The sequence below is a fragment of the Genypterus blacodes genome, unplaced genomic scaffold (assembly GCF_046128005.1).
Source record: "Genypterus blacodes isolate CSIRO-AG114 ecotype Tasmania unplaced genomic scaffold, CSIRO-AGI_Gbla_v1 ptg000084l_1, whole genome shotgun sequence".
NCBI lineage: Eukaryota > Metazoa > Chordata > Actinopteri > Ophidiiformes > Ophidiidae > Genypterus > Genypterus blacodes.
The window spans coordinates 277,501-293,700 of NW_027466889.1; the positions used below are offsets into that span (position 1 = coordinate 277,501).

General features: G+C 48.9%; 1 protein-coding gene across 5 annotated transcripts in view; it reads right to left on the reverse strand.

Moving 5' to 3' along the window:
• mark4b (MAP/microtubule affinity-regulating kinase 4b) overlaps positions 1–15,469 on the reverse strand; it is a 35,051-nt gene extending 19,582 nt beyond the window's left edge. For 4 of the 5 annotated variants that reach the window (XM_076158597.1, XM_076158602.1, XM_076158600.1 and 1 more), the window contains exons 1-3: positions 12,748–13,827; positions 751–789; positions 417–614 (exon numbers count right to left, since the gene is read on the reverse strand). In XM_076158597.1, the coding sequence (XP_076014712.1) occupies positions 417–614; positions 751–789; positions 12,748–12,795 (285 nt within the window). In that variant the 5' untranslated portion in view covers positions 12,796–13,827. Of the gene's footprint in view, positions 1–416; positions 615–750; positions 790–12,747; positions 13,828–15,131 lie in introns of those variants that run through there. The other variant, XM_076158598.1, reaches the window with a different exon arrangement.
• Positions 15,470–16,200: the final 731 nt, after the last annotated feature.

The following is a 16,200-nucleotide window of genomic DNA, read 5'->3' on the forward strand; positions in this document are numbered from 1 at the left end:
AGCCTCACGGAATTTATCAGCTGTGCTAATGTAGGTCAGGACTGAATGAGGAGAAAGACCTGGACACACACACACACACACACACACACACACACACACACACACACACACACACACACACACACACACACACACACACACACACACACACACACACACACACACACACACACACACACACACACACACACACACACACACACACACACAGGTCGTGTCGTGTCGTGTCTCACTCTGTTATCACTGGGCTGAACCAATCCCAGCATGCATCACCTTTGTGTCCTCTCCCTCCCCTGTCAGCCTGAGCCGTGCAGACACACACACACACACACACCGGCCTGCCCTCTAACGTGTAACTCTGTTCTGATGGTGTGCCTGATGCCTCTTCAGTTTGGACTCAGAAGCCCCGCCCTCACCTCTCTGCCGGTCAGGATGTGCCTGGCCAGCTTGACCTTGGCAAAGTTCCCCTTGCCGATGGTTTTGAGGAGCCGGTAGTTCCCGATGTGCGGCTGCTCGTCCGAACACAGGGCGATGGAGTTGCGACAACGGGCGCCCAGCGAGCGGCTCGACCAGCCGGTGCCTTTCTCTGAGCGGCTGGCCGACAGGGAGGTGTGCTGGAGGAGAGACGGGAGAAGGCAGGGGTTAAGAGACGGGGGGAGGAAATGAGGGTAAAGTGATTCATTTGACAGAAAGCATCCCAGCCCCACATCCTCACTGTGAGCAGCATGAGGTCACATATGACTGACTGACCTTGACTCTGCTCTGTGACTGCAGCCTGGTGCCAGACACCTAAAGGGGGAAAGAGAGAGTAATCAGGCCAAGTATGCATCATCTCATCTGACCCCTGCCAGCATAATCTGCATTCCTCACATTCACATACGTCATTGCTGCGAGAGGCGAGGTGGCGTCTGTCCATTAATCTGTGCTGGAATAATGGACAGACTGCTGCTACGCCTGAAACGCCTCCCTCAGCAGGAAGGAGGCTCTCACACACTGTTACACTATCACATCATGACATCAAACAACATACAACAACAACATGTTTCATATAAAAACATCATGCCAGCTCAGGTTCAGTTTCAGTTTCGGTGATGCAGGTTCCCGTTTCCTTCCTCCTCTCTTCCAGGAATCTCCCTGACCCGAGCCGGTCAGCCTGACCCCGGCTGAACCCTGTAATCCTGCCATCTGCTCTGCTCTCAGCACCAAACTCAGGCAGAGACAACAACAACAACAACAACAACAACACCGCCCTCACAACCAGGAACAAGGAGGAGAGGGTGAGCAGGGTCGGGTGGATTCAGATCCGTCTGCAAGGCCTCAAGACCATGAACACAAACATTTGATGACTAGTGCAGCGTTTTAAAGTCTGGTTTGTTGTGACATGCTGACGTGTGAGCCTGAGAGTTTCAGGAGCCGTGATTGTGGAATAAACAAGACTAAACGTGTTCAGGGCAGCTTCACACAGGGAAATCATCATGTCACCTTACAACACACACACACACACACACACACGTTACACAGGACAGGATGAAGGATCACCTGACCCTGGTGGCTCAATGCTTCAGGTTGTGACCTGGTGTGTGTGTGTTGAACCTAATGAGAGCTTCAGGGCTTCAGGACAGCAGAGCTCGTTATGATGCGTCTGTGTGTGTGTCTCATTTAGGTTGGTGTGTGTGTGTGGAGTTTGTTTATTTGCAGTCTGACTCATTTACTTCCTGATCTATATATTCTATATGTTTGTGTTTACATGTAAAGTCTCTGTAGAAACACAGCAGAGGTGAAATGTGGAAGCTGGAGTTGTGTTTGTGTTCCAGTCTGTCCCTGCCCCTTCCTGCTTCATACCAGAGAACCAGAGTGTAAACACAAGAGTGAAGTAATCAAGCTGCAGCTCTGTGTGCTAAGGTGTGTGTGTGTGTGTGTGTGTGGTTACTGTGCTCACGGCTTGTAAAGTATTCCAGTCTCCTCTCTAATTTCTCTCTCTCACACACACACACACACACACACACACACACACACACACACACACTAAAGTGACATGATGATGAAGAACAGGCAGAGAGAGAATCAGTCAGAGGTGCGGCCAAGAGACAATAAGAACCCCCTCAACACAACCCCCCCCCCCCCTTCCCCAGTCTCTTTCTCCATCCTCTGCCCTCCTCCTCCTCCTCCTCCTCTTGCTTCTTCCCTCCCTCCCTCCGTTCCTTCACCGGTGAAACACTAGAAGGTCGTCAGCTCTTCTGGAGTCCTGTCTTCCTTCCCAGCCTCCCTTTGGGGCTGACAGGAAGCCGGTGCTTCACCTCTGCTCTCTCACTTTCACTCCTCTTTTCCTCTCAGTTCATCTTCCATCTTCCATGTGCAGAATGGATCCAAAGTATAAATCTGGGCGGGGCTTCATCCAGTCAGAGGAGAGAACACTTCACCTCAGCTCAAACTCCACTAAACACAGGAAGTTGCAACCTATGTGCTGCTGAAGCTTCACTTTACCATCTATAAACAGGGCTTTTATGTTGAAAGAGGAGAGAAGAGATTCTAACACGCTCATTCATCTCTGCTATGAACAGAAAGTGTTAAGAACCCAAACCTTGCTGATATCAGAGCTTGGAAGAGAAACAAACAGCTGAACTCAGCAGGCTGAAGCTGAGCCATTAAACATGTATGAAGCTGTGGTTGAGCTCCATCCAGACTCCTCCGCCATGTTCCTCCATTTCTCTCTCCTTCTCCTCTTTCATTTCCTCCTCCTCTTCCCCCTCCCCCCCTTTATTCACCCATTCTTCTCCCTCCGGTTCACCCCATCCCCCCCAGACAAATCACTCTCCTCTGTTCTCCTCTCCTCGCCTGGCCCCGCCCCCTCCTTTGTCTCGCACAACTATCTTGATTTTGTGAGACCCGAAATTAATTTGAACTTCATCCACCCCCGACCAATCAGCTCCTTCTGCTCCTTTCACTGAGAGCGCTCCTTAGATTCTCCCTCTTCTGATTACCACGCACTTTTATTCAGGAGGCCCCTGTGTGTGTGTGTGTGTGTGTGTGTGTGTGTGTGTGTGTGTGTGTGTGTGTGTGGTACGATGGGGCCCGTCTTCCAGACAGACTGGGGCAGGCAGAGGTATGTGGAGGAGGAGTGGGAGATTAAATCTCTCTTCCTCTGCATCATTATACATGTGGGGTAGACATGTGGTACAGAAGATGGATATGTGTGTGTGTGTGTGTGTGTGTGTGTGTGTGTGTGTGTGTGTGTGTGTGTGTGTGTGTGTGTGTGTGTGTGTGTGTGGGCCGCAGATTCGGTAAACAAGCTGCACCGTCAAAATGGGAATAATTCTATGTTCTTATTTTCATTAGAAACCTGTCAGATGCTTTAATGTGCAAAAACAAACACACACACATTCAGAGTCTACTCTCCCTTGTTGTGCACACAGAGTGAAAACAGCCAGTTTCAGTCCTGGCTGTATTAAGGTTGCCTAAGTGGCCTCCTGTGCTCTGATTGGTCGGCTGCATGGGGCCTGAGTTTCATTTAAACTCTGCATGTTGACTCTACCTTCACATTCTTGTGACGCTGATAAGAATGACGTCAGCTAAACAGCAACAATACAGCGAGCGTGTGTGTGTGTGTGTGTGTGTGTGTGTGTGTGTGTGTGTGTGTGTGTGTGAGACGGCCCTGAGGTGGAACAGAAGCAGACCTGTCAACATCCCTATCAGCCGCACATCTAGACACAAGACAAAGCTACATGTTTACGTCGTTATGTCGCCATCTTGTAAAGCCAAATGTAATGAAGCGCCTCGTGTTCTGACCTCAGCTGGAGGACGGAGACGTTTCAGGCGTCGTTGCCGCGGCGGAGGAAGTGCTACATCAAACACAAATCTGTCAGGGGCGACGGGAGGTGAGGTCGGCCTTGTGTTGATGATTTAAACGTTGTGGGCGTGGCCTGAAGTGTCTGCGGGCTGCTGGATCATCGTGTGTGTGTGTGTGTGTGTGTGAGAGACAGAGACACGAGACAAAGCTTTGGCCCCTAAAACAAGACTCAGTGCTTTCTACTGATACTACAGACATCTACCATATCCCTCATCATCATCATCAACAGATAAACACATCCTGATGAAGATGTCTAAAGTGATGTAAGCTCCTCACACACACACAAACACACACACACACACAGGCTCAGTGAGGAGGAAGCATACGGAGCGGCTCGTCCTCCATGTTGCTCTGCAGAACAGTGGCTGCTGCTGTCAGCGCCACGGGACCAGAACAGAACACACTGCCTCTTTCTCTTTAGATGAATGGAAACGTTCCCGGCTCCTGTGGTACAGCAGTGCTGACGGCCTAACGTGATTGGACGGGATCCTTCTGATCCTCAGACGGGATTCAGCCCACAGACGGCTGCTTTAACACAAACCAACATCTACATCTGACACAGCTACAGAGACTCCTCATGTTACTGATGGAGTAGAGCAAGGTTGTACTGATTGTGAGTGTCAGACTGCGGGCAAAAGGAAAAACACCACAACAAATGTCAAATGTGGATTTGTCTTTCTTGCTCTGTTGTCATTCGACGGTGAAGCGGGAGGAACAGAGAACGGCTACGTTGAGACGTGATGACCAAAAGAATGTTCAGAAACAATAGACCTGCAGCCTCTGTCTGTGTGTGTGTGTGTGTGTGTGTGTGTGTGTGTGTGTGTGTGTGTGTGTGTGTGTGTGTGTGTGTGTGTGTGTGTGTACAGTAGGGAATGTTTTGTAAAGACAGGATGTCTGACGTCGGTCTCCAGCAGAGGGATGGTGTAACCTTGAGCCATCCTCAACACACACGTACACACACGTACACACACGTACACACGCACACACACACACAGTGCCAGTCCAGAGCTTCCTCTTCCTCTCCCTCTCTTGCCCTCCAGCTGTCTCCAGCTCTGACACACACACAATTCTATCACTAAACACAACACGGTGTCAGAAGTCAGAGGTTTCTCTTGTGACATGGACGTGTAACTGAGGGCCGAGGTTAACAAGTTTACTCCTGTTCTGTTCATTCTTGGGACAGAGCCTTTCACACACAGATAGGGACTCTGAGACTCTGAGGCTCATTAACATCAGATCTCTACTAAGGTGCAGCTCCAGTTAATGAGGCAGAGTGTTTCTATTGTTCACATATAAATAAGCATGTTTACATGGGTGTGAGGCTACAGGGAGGGCAACTGAACTAAACTCAACCTGAGGCTCATTTGTAAAAGACAGAACTGAAAGGTAAACATCCTTACAGTTTAAAGCAGCGTTTCATGCGACTGCAGGCTCAGATTCTGCTGCTGAAACGTCACAGCCTGGATGTTCTGACCCGCACATCCACTACACCTGACCTGCACACTGAGCAACCACTCAACACTGCAGAACCAACTGGAAGAGGGCCTGTCAGAGCAAACAGGAAGTTGCCTAGCCCTTCCACACACCACTTCCTGTCCTGGTGATAACACGAGTCACAGTGCAGACGGCAGACGTGGCCCCGGTGTCTCTTCGCTCGCACTGCAGCCGTTTCCGGGCCGATCAGAACGACATGTCAGCGACCAGGACAGACTGACAGACTGACCGGAGACACAAACATTACATCACCGCGTCACGCAGAGAGGAAAGATGGCCGCCACGCCTGTCCTGCGCTCGTCTGAAGCTTTTCATGCGACTCAAACTCTCAGGAGGCGTAAAGTGGACTTCTGTCCCATCAGTCGATCATTAGAGAGAAACATGACAGGAGCTATGTTCTGATCCTCACTTTGCCTCCTGAAACCCTGATCAGGTCTCACTGACTGGAGGAGGAAACGGGCTGCTCTGTGTAGAGCGGTTGAATAGATGAAGGTCACGTTGGATCGAAAGGTTGGTGAGTTTTTCCACAATTAACAATGAAAAGACTGCAGAGAGGATTGACTTTCCTTCAGAGCTCCAGAGCGAGTGACATACCAGAGGAGCACCGAGCTGAAATCAGAGCGGCCGCGAGCAGGAGACTCTATATACATCACCACCGCCCCGCATGGCTCGATCTGCTGCCGCTCTGTTCTCTGGAGAGCATCTGTGGACGACTGGAGCGACCGACGGGCTGAGAGAAAGGCTCTGGCTCCGGTCCAAACCATTTATAAATAAGCACTTAGACTATGAGTAAGACGGGTTAGACGGGCCTGCTGACACGTGTGCGCTCTATGTTTCCTCAGGCCCGCTTTAATCGGCTTATTATGGGATGCTTTCACTTACTCTGCCGTTCTATGTGCCAAATTATAATAGCTAAAGGTATATTTACAGTGATTACATGTAAAGAATACAGAATACGGGTCCATATGTTGGCCTCAGCAGACTCACAGCCCTGCATCTCTGAGAGACGATCCTGGCTTAGGAACAGGTTTGTTGGGCCCTTGAGAGAGGAAACTTGTTCTAGCTATTAAAAAAACACATAAACCTTCAGCTCGAGTAGAAACTTGAGAAGCACAAGGAGCCGTGTAGGAGGAGGACGCTCGTGTGCTCGGAGCCATCAAATGCTAACTTACACACACTGCTACTGAGTCAGAAGGTATGAAAGTGAAAACAATCAGTATTTCTCCTGAGGTTCCTGTGTTTTAATAGCAGAGCGAACACGAGGCAGGAGGACAGAAGGTTGGAGGGGATAGACCTAGCAGACGACGAGGGTCCCGGCCCACCTCCCTCCTCCCGCCTACAGGGTGACATGTTCTGGCTGCGGTATGCAAAGTGTAACTGGATTCCTGAGCGTGCGGAGCGGAGCAGAGCGCCGGACTGCAGAGGCACAGAGACGCGTTCTGTTTGCCTCTGGACATCTGCCACATTACTCAGCATCTCGTTTACCGCAGGGCTGCGATCATCAGACCATCCTGAGGAAGGGCCAGATTTATTCTGTTTACATCGACTGGTAGCGGATTAAAGAGCTGAGTCACTCCTCGTCTAGACCTCCAAATCTCCCTCTCACTCTCTCTGTACCAGCCGGCGTCCCTGGATGCATTAACATACAGATGCTTCCTCTACCTACTTCACCACAGCACCGACTGGACCAAGTATCACCGTCACAACGCCTCAGAGGTCACAGCTGATGTCTTCATAGCTAAAAATCCAGACATCCTCCTTTCGTCCAACGTCTGTAGTCTCAGTCTCTGTGGTCCGACACCACAGTCACCCTGACGTAGACCAGACCAGCGTCACACAATCTGTCACAAGAACTCTTCCTCATTCCACAATCACCACTGTGAACGGGCAAAGTAGAGCTACAGAGAGACGTAGAGAGAGGTGACCTACTGTAGGACCGTTTAATGGAATAGACTTGGTTTGGCTGCACAGTTGGTGGAGGTTTAGTTTGTACGTCAGTGACACTGCAGGGCGTTTCTGATACGTTTCCTCTTCTTAACGACACATGCAGATCAACACGTTGGCCTTTTCTTTGATCACATTACTACTGTGCGTCAAGGACCAAGAAGGTTAGCAAAATTAGAGGCTGCCTCTTTACCACATCAGCAACATCAATGACCTTAGTCCTGAAAGCTCAGTATTGCTGTTCCACGACCATACATGGAGTGGAACAGCATTTAACCACAGGACAGACTTGGCATGCTTACAGCAAACACTGAGGTGGACAGGAAAGGTCCAGAATGTGGAAGAACGGTTAGACCGAAGCAGCTCAGGGCCGAGGAGAGACTAAAGACAGTAAGCCGACACCTCAGAGACACAGCAGAGGAACCCCATCACACAATGAACACAGCAGGGACTTTGCACTGTGTGTGTGTTCGTGTGTGTGTGCATCTGTTGCGCTGTATGTACGCCTGTACAAGGCAGACAGTGGACAGTAGCAGTGTGAACAGAGAGGCATTCTTCACGCGGTAGCCTGATCTCCAGACAGAGGCACCTGTTCGGCACCGCTCACTGACCAACCGCTCAACTGGAACTGCATAATCACGGGCGGGAACTCACACACACTGAATGCCAAGAGGGTCAGATACTTGTGAGCCCCTTCCATTTCCTGCACTGCTGAAGAGTACCGACCCAAGAGTGGGGGGGCAAGAACTGTTCAGGAAGTCTAGTTCTGGTACCAAAATGGGTCCTGGTTCTTTTGTTGTGAAGCAAAGGAATATGAGGGACCTTTTGTCGTTCTGCTGGGGTACGAACAGATGGTCAGTCAATCAGGTGCAGCCCCTCCAGGGATTCGAGCTGAAAACTGCTGCTGCACCCGCAACTCTAAACGCATTTCAGTTGGGAGTACAAACCAGCAGCCATCAGGCGGCTTTGTGAGCAATATGGGTCATCGAATATCAACCTGCCAGATTTCATGACAATCACACGTGGCTCAGTTGACCTCAGTGGACCGAATGATTAAAGGCCCGGAGCCGTGTGCGACTGGATCTGCAGAGTTTCTAGGCGAGCCAAATGCCAAAGGGGGCATGAGAGTCGGGTGGCAACAACGTCTGAGTAACAAGTCGGGGCAGCGAGCTCTTGAAGCTGGAGCCGGTCCGGGAGCACAAAGCTCTGCTCTGCCCCGAGGAGGAGGAACACAACAGGAACTGTTGCTGTTTTGAAAAGACATGTGGCTAAGCACGTGATCCCATGTGCACGCTCATCCACACCTATATCAGCTCTCACACACACACACCTGATGACCAGCCTGTTCCCACAGCACTCACAACAAACTACACAAAGACACACATGCAAACCTGTTTATGTCATTCTTAGTTAGGTTGAGCCAAACACCACAAACCAAACTAACTTCAAAATCTCAACTGCGGCCACAGAGCCTGACTCGCATTCTCCATGTTTTCCGTCTCTGCTTGGAAATTTAATCCTCCTTAGAATCGACCCACAACACGATGGCAGACGCACATCTAGGAGAGAACAGTTGGCAGGAACAAAGGCTCTAATGTAAAGACTGGCAGGGACGGATTATCTGCAGGTTTGTCAGGTTTCAGGAAGGAGAAACGGAACAGGTGGAGCAATAAGTACAATTGTTTAAGGTCAAATCTCCTCTAATATCTGATTTCTGAATGTTAAATAGGCAGCTGAACATTTATTTGTACTTTTCTCAGACAGCCGATGTTCTAACATGTGTGCTTACTAACATGGAATCATTTTCATATCTAATCTTACAGTTTGATCTTATAGAACATTCAGATTTGTTTGCTCTTGTGAAATGGCCTCAAGTTGCTAACAAAGAGAAAGCTACTGAGACAATTTCACTTCCTCCTAGAGCCAGAGGCCCAAAGGAAGAGACGAGAGAGCCCTCAGGTCTGTGTTCACCCAGTGATCCTCAGGACACCACAGACGGGCGACACGAGGACAAGGACCAACAGGAGGACAGGTGAGAGACGGGAGAAAGGACGAGGAGACGGAGGGAACGGAGGGTGCGGACATGGAAGCGATGGACCCTGTAGTGAGCGATCTGGCTACCATGTCACGAGTGAGCGGAGGAGAATAAACACTGCGGCCGTCTGTTGAGTTGAGCAACAGCGTGTTTATGTCAGCATGAGGTCAGGAAACAGAATGCAAACGCACAACTGCGGTGTGTGTTACATGCAAAATACACCAGCATGGCGACATACCTGAAACCTTCACACACATCCCGTACACTCATACTCTAGACCGTGTATAACTCTTTATAAACACCTCCTTCCTGCCTTTTCCTTTGGACAACAAAGGTAGACACAACATTGACAATGAAATAAACACAACTCAGACTGTTCACATGTCCAACACTGATGTGGCTCAGACCTACAATCAGCTGCCAATCAGCCGCCTGACATGAGAGCGAGGCGGAGGAAGGTGCACTGGGACGGGGGTACAGCCCTGTTGTTGCCATGGTGAGGTTGCTAACAAGAACGGCTTGTGACAGAGAGCCCGGCACATCGCTCTGCTGCACAGCTTAAAGCCCGGTGTTCCTCCGTTCTGCTCTTAGAAACAAACCCCAACCGTTCAAATCCACGTCGCCAACAGTTTATGGGCTGTAAGAGAAAAGCCGGTTTTCATTAATGGAGGATATTTAAGATGAAGTCAGATTGATTTAGTTCCATTCACGCTGCAGAGAGATAGATCAGGATTCTGAACGTGTACGTTAGTGTTAAGTGGGTATTAGAGAATGAAATTGCATTTTGAGAGCAGACTTGGCCTGAGGCGTCAAATCAATCACAGATTACAGCGACGAAATCGTCTCCTAGATGGATCCATAACCACTGGAGATGCGGCAGGATTGTTTCCGCCTCACTAAATCAGCATCATGTTGGCTGTGTAGGGGCGGTGACTGTATGTTTCTATCACAGCTGGGGGATTCTATGTGACCCATGTCGGCCTATGTGAGTCCAGCAGATCCGTGTCCTCGGGTCTGGACCGGGCCACACCTACAAGAACATCACCTTGGGAGATGGAAGTCTGAAATGGTTTCTCTGCAGATCTCTTCACTGGTTTTTGAGAATGGAACCAAAATGCTGAAGATCACTTTATATCACAATATTAAAGAGAGTGAGAGTAATCCTGAGTCAGCACATTCTATGGCCTCTGCTCTGGATCACATCCCACCTGCACACCAAGATTCATTAGTTCTTTACTTTTCAAACCAACCCAGAAGGAAACATCTCTGAGTGTAAACATGTAAGAAGTGGAAACATTTCTGACCCCATCCTGACTGAGCCAAGCTACTCTGATTGGGAAACATCCTGACTGAGCAGCGACTCTGAACATAAGTGGAGTACAAACCTCCATGTAAACACCAGCTGCTTCCTCCATCATTTAACGCTCCACGTTTATAAGAGCAGCCCTGTTTGTTGGACTCTTATATCTGACTTCACATAAACTATCCAAACACCAACATGCCTCCTGGACTGTGTCGCCTCTCAAAGAGCTTCATGTTCCTGGCGAGTTCCACAGGCAATAAACACCTCACTGCAACACACCACGGCTGAGCCTGAGTGGACATCCAGTCGGTGCCAGTCGTGCGGCTGAATGTCTCCTGTGAGTGTAGGAACCAAACCTTCTTCTATGGTTTTACAATGCAACCATTCTGAACTGACATTGCTCGTGTGGCCTTCAGTCAGGATGGGAAACCTGCAGGTTCCTGAGGCAGCAGAGATCTTACAGTCCAGCCTCAGTGTGTAACAGAAACCTGCTGCCTCACACACATGACCCATGAGCCTGAGCAGGGCACCATCATCATCATCATCAACTGTAATTTGCAGGCACACACACAGAAACAGAAGGATAGACTAACTAACTAACTAACTAATGTACAAACACAAATGTTCCGCTAAGACTGGTAAGCTAGATGAGGAAGACTGTGGCTGCCTCCAGTAAAGGCCCTATGTGTCAATCAACCCCCAAAAGGCTGTGATGAAGACAAGCTCACAATGGCACCGTGTCTAACACCAGAGGAAGGTGGGTTGGCCTAGTGATGACGTAACCTTTGAAGAGGAAGGGAGGATTCACTTTTGTCACCTGCTGGCTTACAACACAGAAACAGAACAGGTTTCTGTGTGCGCTTCAGATGCAAGTGAGTCAGCCACATTTCAGGCTGTGAGGGTTTAAGCTACATGTGGTTGTAATAAAGGGGAGGAGTCTCTTCATGAACACACCGTCGATCTCATGTCTGACAGAGGACGAAGACCTGACAAGCCTGGAGACAACAAGGCCAATCACCCACAGATAGATCTCTAAACAGCATCAAGCTTCTCCTCCCCGTGTCCCACCCACCTCAGGTCCCTGCCCCCCCTCGTACAACAAACCCAGACGCTGCTACACACACACACACAAACACATCAGTCGGACAAACTGGGCGAGCTTGACACAGCAGATTTTGCAATATTGCATTTCCCACTAAGCCGCCCGTCACAGTTTCATTACAGCAGAAGCACACAGGGAGGAGGGGGTGGAGGAGGGAGGGAGGGATGGAGAGAGAGAGAGAAGGAGGGAGGGGTGGGTGCAGGGCAGGTTGGGTGTGGAGAGGGCTGGGTGGCCTTGCATCAGATGCATTAATTATTGATCAGCTGGGGGAAGACAAACCTGCAGGCTGCTGGGTGAGCTGAGGTGGAATTCTAGCAGCGACTGATTGATGATGTTCTGTACGCTACATGTGCATTACAAATTATTATTATTGGTATTAATTGGTTAACCTGACAAGTACTCCAATTAATCCAATAATTGGTTAGTAAATAAATGGACAACAGCTAAGCAGAAGCTCCCAGAGGCTTCGGTTGTGTATGTATGACATTTACAATGACATGACAGAAAAGCAGCACAGCTCCACACCAGAGGAGCTGGATCAACCAAACATCTGGCATTTCACTCAACACAAAAACAAAACCATGAATCAATAGTTTAAATTACACACTCCTCTCTTGTTCATTAACTATTAGAATAGTTCCAGCAGTGTGTGTGTGTGTGTGATTACAGAATGTGTAATGAAACCTCCCCAGCATCCACACCTCCTCCCCCACCCACGTCCTTCCCCCAGCCAGCCTTCAAAATGTTCTTTCTCCCACCTCTTCCATCCCTCATCCCCCTGTGTGTGTGTTTGTGTGTTTTAATGTGTGTATCCAATCACAGCTCGTCCCAAATGAGCTGATGGAGATGAGCGTGTCTGCTTGATCTGCAGCTGCTCCTAACCCCAGGGCCTCGGAGCTAAAGGGGGGTGTTATTATTATATTCTTCTTGTTCAAAAGCACAAAGACACACACACACACACACAGATTGTTCCTGCTGCAGGTTGTGACACACTGACATGTTTCTTCACATCATCTACTTACATGGTCCGGGTTCCGCTCGTTCCCGGGCAGCGCCGTACGTAAAGACATGTTGTCCCTGAGTGCGGCTCGGCGTCCAGGAGGAGACACAAGCGGTGGTGCGGTCGTGTCCGTGTTCGCACCGGGTTACAACAACAACCCCCCAAACTACAGTAGTCTGGACAACGATCACAACAGTTTCACGGGAAAAGCGTCACTCCTCATACGATCCACATTGTCACAGTCCGTGAACGCAGCACTAATCACCTCCTAGACGGACGGAAACTGATGAGTAAAAACAAACACGGCCGGATAGCGGCTCGCTACATCCACAGCATGTCTTTGTGCTGTAGGTGGTACCGACCCAGTCTCACTTCAAAAACCCCGGATTGATCCCTCCGTTGCCGGCCAGGCTTTTCCCTTTCCCACCCCCCCGACCTTCAAAGATGCTATCGTACCATTCCGGTGAATCAAACCTTCCCAAAACAAACCCCAGGACGCCGGTTCACCCCCATCAAGCTACACCAGCTTCTACTGGGAAATCAAATGAAACCAAACCCAACCGCTGAGGGGGAAAAGCCCGAAAACAAGCGAGCGGCGCCGGGCTCCGTGTTACCCCGTGACCACTGCCGGCTGAGTTGAGGGGGGAAAGGGGGAGTTTCTGTTTTCTTGTTAGCTAGCAGTGCGATATTTCTGCCTGGAAACGTCAAAAAGCGCCCGCTCCTGGGGATAAACCGTGACGGAAACCGAAGCAGGAGCACCGCGAGCCAACATGTCACGACACCCCGGGGTGGACGCGGCCTGGCGGGGAAGGAAATCGATGGCAAACCGCGGAGACAGAAGAAAGCGGCGGATGTCCAAGCAGCAGCAGCGTCCCCCGGCTCTTTCCTCTCCGCCGAGCACCGCCCTTAGCTCGGCTCAGCCGCGTTACGTTAAAGTTCAGCTGCGGTAGAGGAGGAAAAAAGTCGCCGGCGTAGGTTAAGCAGCGGGTAGATAAGAAGCGACGAATGTTTCCTCAGTGGGAAACAGAAACACAGCATCGGCCAGTTTCCTGTGAGGAAGAGGAGGCAGGAGAGGAAGAAACCGAACCCCCCCCTCGCCTGAGCGCAGACACACACGTCATTGGCTGGGCTTCACGTACACGCACGCGCCTCCCGTCTCTTTCTCGCGCCCACGCCGCTTCATGTACACCTCGTAATTTTCGCTTTCCGAAGTCGTAATAAACAAATCTACAACTTCCACTGCTACTATAACACTACTACTTTATTTTTTAGTACAATGTGCGTTATAACATGTTATCAAGTTATCATTTAAATACTTATTTAATAGGAACTATATATTATATATTTATTTATTTTCCTTTAAATGTGTAAATCTACATTATTTTGATCTCTCATCCATCCACACACATAGAGATCTAAACCCATGCAGACTCCACAGTTGGTCCGAGCTGTTCTGAACCCAGGACCTTCTGGATGTGAGGCCCAGTGTCGCCCATTGTTCTGTGGCCACTTATAACACACTCACTCATTCCGCACACACTCATATCTGGATGTAAAGAACAGGACTACTGAGTTGTTGGGAATCAAATATAGATGGTGGTTAGATTTACGAACACAAATACCAGTTTCATCCCAGGTGATGAGTGATGGTTGTGCTCCAGATGAGACAGCGGCTGTTTAACTACATTCTCCTCATAACCTCATAAATCCACTTTAACAAGCTTGTGTGTAGGAGCTAGTGTTCATGTGAAGGAAGGAGATCAGACAAAATCTATTTCACAGGATCAGAATACAAACTTAAACATTTATTTTCTGTTAACCTCAAGCCTCATCACACCAAACACACACTCAGTGGCATTTACAACATTGTAACGTTCATATACATCATGTGTTAAGATATAATTAAATGAGTCCTTCTCGCCAATAAACACAGAGTATAAGATTATTTATGTTGACTTGGCATGCATGAACAAGAGAACATAAATAAACACTGCGTCCATCCTGTGTGTGTGTGTGTGTGTGTGTGTGTGTGTGTGTGTGTGCGTGTATGAAGACTCCCTACCAGCAAACCTGCTTGTACATGTGTAAAGGCTCTCAATTAAGCAAAGTAAAGAGGATTTTATGAACACAAGCAGATGAATACAATTAAACTGTACAATTAAAAAGTACAACAGAAATGAAAATAGCAGCGTAAAACGGAAGGTAGTGATTTCTTTTATCAATTATATTGGTTGAATATACAGTATTTATGTAGATTATGTGATGGAATATTTTCCTGGTCCTCGACTGAGCCTGAACATCCAGAAACTCCCACCCTAGAATGCTCTGATTAAGATATTAGAATAGGAATGACATTTGTCTAAGTGAGGACTCCATAAAGCCTCATAAAAGAACAGCACCTCTTACCTGGACTGATCTGGATCGAACCCAGGCCCTCATGTTTGCACACTCCTGCTTCCTGCTGATGACTGAGGCCTGTCAGTCAACGTCTGTGACCCCAAACACAAAGCTGAGAGTGGAAGGAATAAAGGAGCAACGCACCGGCAGACTGGATCTTTCCTAATGGAGCACTGAGGCAGAGAGCGGCAGAGAGTGTTGCTGACACTGGGAGAGGATCGATTGTGTAAAGCACAAGCAGAGCAACCGTCCATATTTCCATGAACTACAGTGGCTGTACAGAACAAAGTGTTACAGCAGCATCATTAGCTTCTGCACGCAGTCAGCCATGGATAAACCACTTAGAGGAAGAAATACGGGATGTGGGATCACCAATATATCTAATGGAAGCTCTGCTGTTTTCCACATTTGGGGGTGGTGTGTGTGTGTGTGTGTGTGTGTGTGGAGTGTGGTTAGTGATTGATGTTCTGGATACGTCAGCAGAGATTGATCCAGCCAGCGATGTGGCTCATGCAGACCCTGAGGACACACACACACACAATATATACTGTGATGTAACTTCTGATATAAACTCTTCCTCACCTTTGACAGCACGAACACATTAAAGATGAAATCCTTCTTTGTTTGTTTGAATTGGACACGGGTACGCTTGTGTTCCCAAACAGCCTTTATACGGTCTGAGTGGCCCTCTTGTTTACATTAGGATGAAGGATCGTACCTATGATGGAGGCTGATGGTGGAGGTCCGTCTACTGGATCATTCTGCTGACTAGAGCCCAGGAATGAATGCTGATCGATCACATCAGCTTCTGCGAGGATTCTGTGAAAGTGTCTAAACTAAAGGAAGGAAGGCCATGGGGAACATGCATGGTGACATCATTCATCTGAAATTCTTTACATTTAGACACAAAGAGGGTTAGCAATGAAATTAAAGCCTTATTTTCTGTCTTCACATCACAGTGAGGAGATGAACCCTTGTCATCCTTCTCTATTTGCAGAGGGATCAGCGCTATAATGTTAGAGCGCCATCTAGTGGCAAGTCTTAGATGACCTATACATACACACACACTGTACCGTAA